The following is an 8801-nucleotide window of genomic DNA, read 5'->3' as shown; positions in this document are numbered from 1 at the left end:
AAATGGAAGAATTCATCACGAGCATTGCAACGTGATTGGATTTGTCCCACTTCTCCATCTTGGAGTCATAAGTTTTCTTTAGTTCATCATACCCCGTAGCACCGAGCAATCGGCGCCACGGGCTTATCCTCCCTTAAGGCATAATCAAACTCGTTGAAAGCCAAACATAGCTCAATCGAGTTCTTCCAACGAGGAAAGTTGCTGCCGGTCAACTGCTCGACAGCATCATAACGCATCGCAGCGGAAGCTGAAATTTGACATGGACATTCATTAGTAAAATTGCATGCATATAAAACAAACATGCCATAAATTCTTATTCTATGTCAAACACCGTTGGGCAGTAATGACACGAATTAGAACAACATTAGGGAGTTGACTTGCAGAAATAATACAACGTTGGTCAGAATTATTTTTGCAGTCATGACATTCTCAAAATAAACATCAACTTTAAATCATTTAAGGAATAACATATGTGATGCTTAATTTGATAATTCAACATTGAAAACATACTAAATACTCTCAACAAAAAATCTCGTTGGTTCATTTCTGTCCAGAGAAAATAGCATGTTTGCTGATCATATTATTTTAGACAATTTAATTTCTGTCCAAAACAGTGCAAAAACATTAAAACATCAACTTAATAATCATTTATATGCACTGAAAAAAACAGAAACAGTGACAGAAAAACGTTCAGCAGCCCAAGACTTCATGGACTGTCGACAACCTGGGTCGAAGCCCATCTTCAGATTGAGCCCAAAAGGACCCCCGGCCCGGCTTCCCCTTCCCGCAGCAATCTGGACCGTCCGATCGATCGGACGGCCGAGATCCCTCGCGGCCAGAACAAAACCTACGAAGCCGGCCGAAACCCTAGTTCATTTCTTCTTCTCCCCCCGATATTTCCGCGATAGAGAGATAGAGACGACGCCGGCGGCGGCGCCGCCCCCCTCCCCTTGCCGCACCGACGCGGCCAAGTCCAGCGGCGCGAGGCGCGCGAGGCATCCACGCCCGGCGGCCGGAGGCGCGCGAGGCGGCCACGCCCGGCGGCCCGAGGCGCCCTTCATCATGCCGGCGCGGTGGCGGCGCTCGCCGGAGCAGCGTGCGACGGACCATGTCCGGCGCGCTCCTCCGTCGAGCGTGGCTACTGGCGCCGTTTCCGTCTGCGAGGGGGGCGCTCACCGGCGAGGCCGGCAGCCATTCCGCGCGTTACCGCGCGTCCATCCGCGCTCCTCCGTCGGGAGAGAGCGGCGGCGCGGGATCCTTGCCCTCGCCGGAGCTATCGCTGCTCCGGCGGGCCCCGAAGGGAGAGGCAACGACCCGGCGGCGTAAGGTGAGTCTCCAAACTCGACAGGGGCTAAAAACATCATGAGATCGCTACATAAACTGCCTAAAACATGATCCTTATACAAAAAACGTGATCTCAGATCACCACTAGGGTTCTAGTGCTTGCAGTACTAGGCATCTGATACCATTGTTAGACCTAATACGACTGCTGCAGCACAAGATCGCGAAAAGTAGCAACTAGAACACCTAGTTAACATAAACAGAGAGAGTAGATGTGTTGCATTACTGGGCACTGACGATCCCATCGACGCCTGCGTGAGGCAGGCTTGGTGTGGCGGTGTTGATGACGAACTTGGGGTCGATGACGATCGGGAGATCCTCCTGATACCCTCCGGGCGCCACCTGCACTTGCCCGGGACAGCACGGCGAGGTTCCGGTCTTCCCGTTGCTTCGGCCACTCTAGATCGGTAGAGTTTTGGGATGTGGGGAAGCAGATGTTTAGATCGTTAACTTGGGTATCGATCTCTGCCAGACTCCCCCCCTTTATATGGCACAGCGCAACAGGGGACCAAAACCATCGAGTTGGTTTTGGCACCCCCGATCAGGGTGCGTTTGTTACATCCGAGAACAGGTCACGTACAGATCAAGCCCTGGACGTTGGTCCAGTGGGCCCATCCCTTTAACGTTAAGTTTTGACTTTTCTCTGTTAACTGAAAATGACTGTCGAACCTGACAGATCAACCAACAAGTCCTATTGGTTGGTTCACCTAGTGTGAACTTTGCTGATCAGGCCCTAGCATTGCCAGAGCAGTTTGCGAACCAGGTAATCAGAGATTTGTTGTGAGCCAAGAGGCCTTGGGCACCAAACCCCTCTTGCTTAACTAGGTAATTTAATCCCTTGCAGGCCACTAAGTACTTTGCCCGGGGAAGTAGTTCCAGATCAACTAATGTTTTGATGAAGCTGCTTCCAGCTTTTACTTGTTTGATTTGGATTGCTAGAAATGAAATGTTTGATTTGGATTTCTAAGTTGACTTGTATTCGCATTAACACATACGAGTATGTTCGAGAATAAGTTAGTTTCTTTTTGTTTGGAGCAAAGAAGTTAGAGAAATTGATGGGTTATCGTGAGTATTAAAATTTCTAGTTTACCAACCATCATATTTTACCATGTCTACTATATTTGTTTCTACAATTTCTAGTTTTTTTTTGCATCTTTTACCAGTTCTATTTTCTTTAGGGGAATCTTTTACCAGTTCTGGTTTGCACAAAGTAATCTTTCACCTCTTCTGCTTGATTCTGTTGAGACGTTTATGTAACACATGAAGTCATGAACACTAAACACACAATTGACTATGTTGATAGGTATGTAGAGTTTTTCTTTCCATTTCCCTGCCTAACTAGACAGCCATTATATATATAGTTCCCTGTAGTTGTGTGATGATGTATGTTTTGCCGGCTGCTTATGTGTTGCAAATCAGCCCTCACAGGTAGGAATTAGGGCAACCTAGTTAGAGCTTTATTGATCAGGCCCTACCATTGTCAAGGGAAGGTGGCAAAGTAGTAAGGGATCAGAGCTTTGGTGTGAGCCAAGAGGTATCGTGTATCCAAACCTCCTTGTGGTGTTTTTGGTAGAGTAAGAATAAACTACTCCCATGCAGGCCACTAAACACTTACCCAAGGGAAAGGGATGATTTCGTTGCTGTGTCTCCAATACTGTAGTAGTTTCAGACCGAGATCATGTTCTCAACTTTTCATGTGGATGGTTCCTATTATTGCTTAGTTGATTTGGGCATCTACAATTGAAATATTATCTTCTACTTATCAGATCATCTTATGAAGCGTTGTCTTGTTATGGTGCAGCATGGGGGCGGTTGTCGACCTCGGAGTAAGCTTCACACCCAGGCGTTAGTGCTAAAACAATATAATCAAATGGTGTCAAGATGATGGATCTGATTATTTTTACTTCCCAGATAGAATGTGAATGAATTTCGGTGTCTTCTGTTGCTGCTTGTGTTGGACAGTTTGGTTAGGGTGGATGTGCTATTGTTCTACTTATCTTTGTGCCAAAACTTGAGTCTGTTCATCTCACCGTGTGCAACTCAAACTTACAGTCAGCAGAAACTTTAATGATCAGTTGATGGTTTGGTGGCATTAATTGGTGCAAATGTTGGGGTTACAGTGTACCATCTCTGTGTGCATTATGCTTACACTATTATGAGGTGTTTCCAGGTTATGAACATGCCGCTAAATGCTGGCGCAACCATAACAAGAATACCGTTGACAATATGCTTTTTTAAGCAGCTGTTTCGTGGAACTCAAACTGTCTTTCGGGACCGGTTGATGGTTTTGTGACACAATGCAAATCGCTTCTATATCCTTTGCTGATAGAGTGGATGCTCTTGTTTGGAAACTGCATTTTTTCTGAGGTTTACCATATACAATGTTCATAATCGCATAGGCTTCACTTTCAAGAAAACGGAGCATGATTTAGGTATCAAGTGTGAGTCTAAGTCCCACTTCTTCTTTGAATGCTATGTGGCCAAGTTGTGCTGGCCCGAACTTTTCTAAAATATTTCACATTAATTTTGCAAAAGAGTATGAACATGTTGCTAAACGCTGGCTCAGCAATAACAAGAATACTACTGTTGTTATGGTGCAGCATGGGGGCAGTTGCTGACCTTGGAGTAAGCTTCATTCGCAGTAGTTGGTTCTAAGAATGATGGGATCTCTTTACTTTTTTTTGCAGGTAAAATAACCGTCCTATTTTTTGTGGGTAGATCTCCTTACTTCTGATGCCCAGGAAGAATTTGAAGCAAACTTTGGTGTGTTCCTATGCTGCTTGTGGTGGTAGTAAGATTATGTTGATTCCGCTTTTGTTCTATTAACTTGAGTTTGTTCGTCTGAGTTGGGTGCAACTCAAAACTGTCATTCTGGAGAAACGTTTATTTACTTGAGGCGGCTAGTCTTGTGAAGGCGGATGCACACTTTTTGTAATTGTGTTTGCGGTAGAACTCCAGTTCGTCCGTCTGAATTTTGTGCAAGTGAAACTGTCTGTTGGGAGAAATCACGATAATCGGTTGATGGTTTGCTGGCATTGATTGGTGAAAATTGCTCATGTTCAATACGTTTGCCGATAAAAGTGGATGCTATCCTCTTTAATACACAATCTTCTGGGATTTAAAAAGTAAAATTTCTCTATAGAGTAATACATTTTGTGGCAATCTATAATCCTCACCAAGTTTCATGTGTTTCGGTGGCTCCTAGCACAATTTGATAGGGTTGCAAGGAAGAGCCCGCATACAGGTATTCTAAAATTCAACCTAGTAGAATTTTATTTGAGATTATTACATGTTTGATTTTTGATATACCTATACACGGTTTGCGGGGTGTCCGCTTTGCAACCTTACACAATAAGCATGTGCATGTGTTTCCCCGGCCCAGCCCAGCCCATTCGTGTGGGCCATAGTTGGCGACTGGCTCATCACTCCAAAACTCCACCACGCCGCGGCGGCGCTCCTCCTCGACTTCCAACTCGCCCCCAAATCCCTCGACCAAATCCCCAATTCCAGCGACGCCGGCCGAATCCTGCTCGCCATGTGCCTGCCGCCTCCGCCGCAAAGCAGCCCCGGCTCGCCGCCGGAGCTGGTCGACGACGTCATGCGAGATATCTTCCTGCTCATACCGGCGGACGACCCCAAGAGCCTCGTCCGCGCCGCCGCCGTCTGCACGCGCTGGCAAAGCATCCTATCCGACGTCGTCTTCACCCGTGAGTACCGCACGCTCCACGGGACGCCGCCCATGCTGGGCTTCCTCCACAACACGATCCATACGAGGAGAGACGAGAGGAACAAACAGTACTTCGTTCCCACCACCTCCTTCCGCCCGCCGGCCTGCCACGAGCGCCGCCGTCTGCGCGCCCTCGACTCCCGGCACGGCCTTGTCCTCTTCCACACCTCTAAAAGCGGAGAGGACTTCGTTATCTGGGACCCCGTCACCAAAGACTGGTGGAGAATCAAGGCCAGCGACGAGTGCTCCCACATCATTTCGCATGAGCATGACCAGGATGACGAGGGCATGCAGTGGAACGCTGCGGTGCTCTGTGCCAAGGACCAATGTGACCACGTCTACTGCCATGGCGGCCCTTTCCGAGTGGCTCTTGTGGGCTCCGACGAGGAACACACCTTTGCTTCCGTCTACTCATCCGAGACTCAGAAGTGGGGCCATATGATCTCCATTGAGGAACCGAATGCCATCATGAAGTCGGGGCACATTGCTGTTCTGGGGGATAAGGTCTATTTCCAATGCCAGTATGAAGATATTATTGCGGAGTACAACATCGGCGAGCAAATAATATCAGTGTTTGATCAGCCGGATGAAGACGAGGATAAGCACCTGCCGTATGCTCCCCTCGTGGGGGTGGAGGACGGCATGCTGCTATTTTCGTATGTTCTGGAGCCTAGACTCTACCTATGGTCAATGGAGGCTGGCCCCAACAGAGCTGAGAACTGGGCAAGACGTAGTGTCATCGAGCTCGATCCGTTGCTCCCGCCTCCCGCGCTCTTGGATGTGTCGGTAGTTGGTTTTGCAGAAGGTGTTGGTGCCATCTTTCTGGATACCAAGGCCGGGTTGTACACAATTGAGCTCAATTCAGGCCAAAGCAAGAAGGTACACAGAAAGACATCTGGCGAAAAAGTCATGCCCTACATGAGCTTCTACACTAGAGGTACCATCTAGCATCGTACTGCTTTTAAATATGCATATGAAACATGAACGCTAAACACACCATTGACTGCCTTTGACTATAAGTATGTAAAGTTTTTATTTTCATTTTTCTGCATAAACAGATATATATGTATAGTTCCCAGTAACTGTGTGGTGCTGTATGTTTTGCTGGCTGTTCTAGTATATATATATGCTCTGCTAATTAGGCCTCACAGACAGTTTAACCTAGTCAGAGCTTTGCTGATCAGGACCTACTATTGTCAACAACAGTTAAAGTAGTTAAGTGATCAGAGCTTTGGTGTGAAGCAAGAGGTATCCGGCATCCAAACCTTCTTGTGGTGTTTTGGGTAGAATAAGAATAGCCTAGTCCCATGCAGGCTAGTAACACTTACCCAAGCGAAAGAGATGATTTCATTGCTGTCTTTCCCAACACTCTAGTACTAGTTCCAGATTGAATCATGTTGTCATGTGCATGCTTCCTGTTATTGCTTAGTTGATTTGGACATCTTTTCTAGGGCAAAGTGTGCCCCTCTTCTACTTATCAGATCATCTTATGAAGCATTGTCTTACTACGGTGCAGCATGAAGGCGGTTGCCGACCTTGGAGTAAGCTTAACGCGCTGGTGTTAGTGCTACGACTATGCAATCAAATGCTGTCAAGACCGATGGATCTGGTTACTTTTGCTGCCCAGGTAGAATGTGAAGTGAACTTTGGTGTCTTTTGGTTCTGATTGTGTTGGACAGTTTGGTTTGGGTGGATGTGATTTTCGTATGCTTCTCCTTGTACAAAGATTTTGTGTCCGTTTGGCTGAACTGCGAGCAACTGGAAATAACATTTTCGTATGCTTCTCCTTATACAAAGGTTTTGTTTCATGAATTGGTGAAAATTGCTAGTTCTATATATTTTGCTGATAGAGAGGATGCTATTGTTTGGAAATGCACTTTTATGGGGTTTACAATGTACAATCTCTCTGTGCAGCAATAAATTTCAGGGCGGTTTGACAGGTTTACAGTAGGGACAATGTGGCTAAGAGACAGGCCATTAGTCATCAAACATGCTTTTTTGTGATGAGCCTGCGCCTGTGGTCAAGCTGTGATGGTCCAGAGAACCAACATGTTGCAGGCAGTCTGGCCCAACGATAACAAGAATACTGTTGCTAATATGTTTTGGCAGCTCTTTTGTGGAACTCTCTCGTAGTGATCATGTCTTTAGTAAAACAACCTGGAGTGGAATGAAGGGCTTGTGGCAAGAACTGGCTTATTCACCTGAACCGCGCTCAATTCGAACTGGCTTTCATGAGACTTTTCTTTACCCTTCTTTCAGGAGACATTTTAATGATCAGGTCATGGTTTTGTTGCATGAATTGCTACAAATTACTTGTTTTGTATATTTTGCGGATAGAGGGGATGCTATTGTCTGGAAAATGCACTTTTCTGGGGTTTACAATGTACAATCTCTTTGTGCGGTAATAAATATCTGGTGGGGTCTGACATGTTAACAATAGAGACAATGTGGCTAAGAAACAGAGCACCCACCGTGAACCACCCTACCCTACGGAGATCACTCAATCTCCCATTTCATCTCTACCGCGTCCTCCTGCCCGCTTGCATTTGAAGACCGCAGCTACTGTCACATTCTCGACTCCTGGCATGGACTCGGCCTCTTTTACACCCCCAAGGAGCACGCGGACTTCACTATCTACAACCTCGTCACCAACCGCGAGTGGGAAATTCAAGCAGACCACAAGTTCTCGGACATCATACGGTCAAATGAGTCGAAGTACTGGTATGAATTGGACGAGGGCTTATCCTGGAATGCCGCAGTGCTCTGCGCCAAGGACCGGTGTGACCACCTCGACTGCCATGGCGGCCCTTTCCTAGTGGCCTTTGTGGGCTCCGACTTGAAACGCGGGTTAACCATCGCATCTGTCTACTCGTCAGAGACTGGCAAGTGGAGCGACATGATTTCCGTTAAGCAACAAGATGTCATCAAGCCAACAGGGCACAGTGCTGTTGTGGGAAATAAGGTCTATTTCCTCTGTAAGCAGGACTTCAAAATCATTGAATATGACCTGGGTGAGCGAGAACTATCGGTGATCTGTGTACCATGTTGGCCCAATGCAGACGTTGTGGGGGTGGACGATGGAATGCTGCTGTTTGCGACTGTGCTCAAGCATAGACTCTACCTATTATCGGTGGAGGCTAGTCCCAACAGAGTTGGGAGATGGGCACGACGCAGGGCCATCAAGCATAGTGTAGAAGAGTTATTGGAGATTGCACAGCACCAATAGGGCCAGCTGCTCATATATATATATAGGCGGACACATGTACAATTACAGGTACAACCCTGAGAAAACACGGGGACCTATATCTATACAATATGCTACTCAACACATAGATTCAAGTCTGCTCGTTTTTTCTTCTTTTATTTTTCTATTTTATGCAGAGATGTAGGCCCGAGGCCCCCATCATTTAAGCCTTATATTATTCAGATGTTGAGCCATGCTCTAGTCCTGGATAATTGTAGGCATCCATGAATAGCTGGGTATGTTCCTGCTATATTGTCTTTGGTATTTGATGAAAGCTAGATTTTTGTTAAAGTAGTGTAGAGTTTGCTTTAGGCATATTAACTAGGCAGCTAACCAGGTAACTTCATGGTGTTAATGTAGCTCGCACTATATGTTTGACTGGCTGCTCTAGCATATATACTGTGACGATCAGGTTTTGTTGTACCCGGTCGGAGTTTTGCTGATCAGGCCCTAGTATTACTAGGCTTATAGTTTTTTTTCGAGAAAACG

At 46.5% G+C, this 8801-nt stretch overlaps 2 protein-coding genes across 2 annotated transcripts; both read left to right on the top strand.

Moving 5' to 3' along the window:
- Positions 1–1108: 1108 nt before the first annotated feature.
- On the top strand, positions 1109–5503 carry LOC124694778 (the record flags this gene model as incomplete). The annotated part of the gene is made up of 3 exons (XM_047227728.1): positions 1109–1327; positions 2018–2104; positions 4724–5503. Coding segments are annotated over exons 1-3 (1086 nt in total), but the record flags the coding sequence as incomplete, so codon positions are not given.
- A 3-nt stretch (positions 5504–5506) lies between these two features.
- Positions 5507–8457, top strand: LOC124694777. The gene is made up of 3 exons (XM_047227727.1): positions 5507–6005; positions 7621–8079; positions 8450–8457. Exons 1-3 carry the CDS (start codon positions 5507–5509, stop codon positions 8455–8457), a joined length of 966 nt encoding a protein of 321 aa, XP_047083683.1.
- Positions 8458–8801: the final 344 nt, after the last annotated feature.

The sequence above is a fragment of the Lolium rigidum genome, chromosome 3 (assembly GCF_022539505.1).
Source record: "Lolium rigidum isolate FL_2022 chromosome 3, APGP_CSIRO_Lrig_0.1, whole genome shotgun sequence".
In the NCBI taxonomy this organism is placed as follows: Eukaryota; Viridiplantae; Streptophyta; class Magnoliopsida; order Poales; family Poaceae; genus Lolium; species Lolium rigidum.
The sequence above is the reverse complement of the archived record's forward strand: the minus strand, read 5'-3'. Positions and strand labels throughout refer to the sequence as shown.

Coding starts and splice junctions, on each gene's coding strand:
- LOC124694777 (XM_047227727.1), top strand. CDS start 5,507: ATGATCTCCATTGAGGAACCGAATGCCATCATGAAGTCGGGGCACATT. Junction 6,006..7,620: donor CATGAGCTTCTACACTAGAG/GTACCATCTAGC, acceptor TTGCATTTGAAG/ACCGCAGCTACTGTCACATT.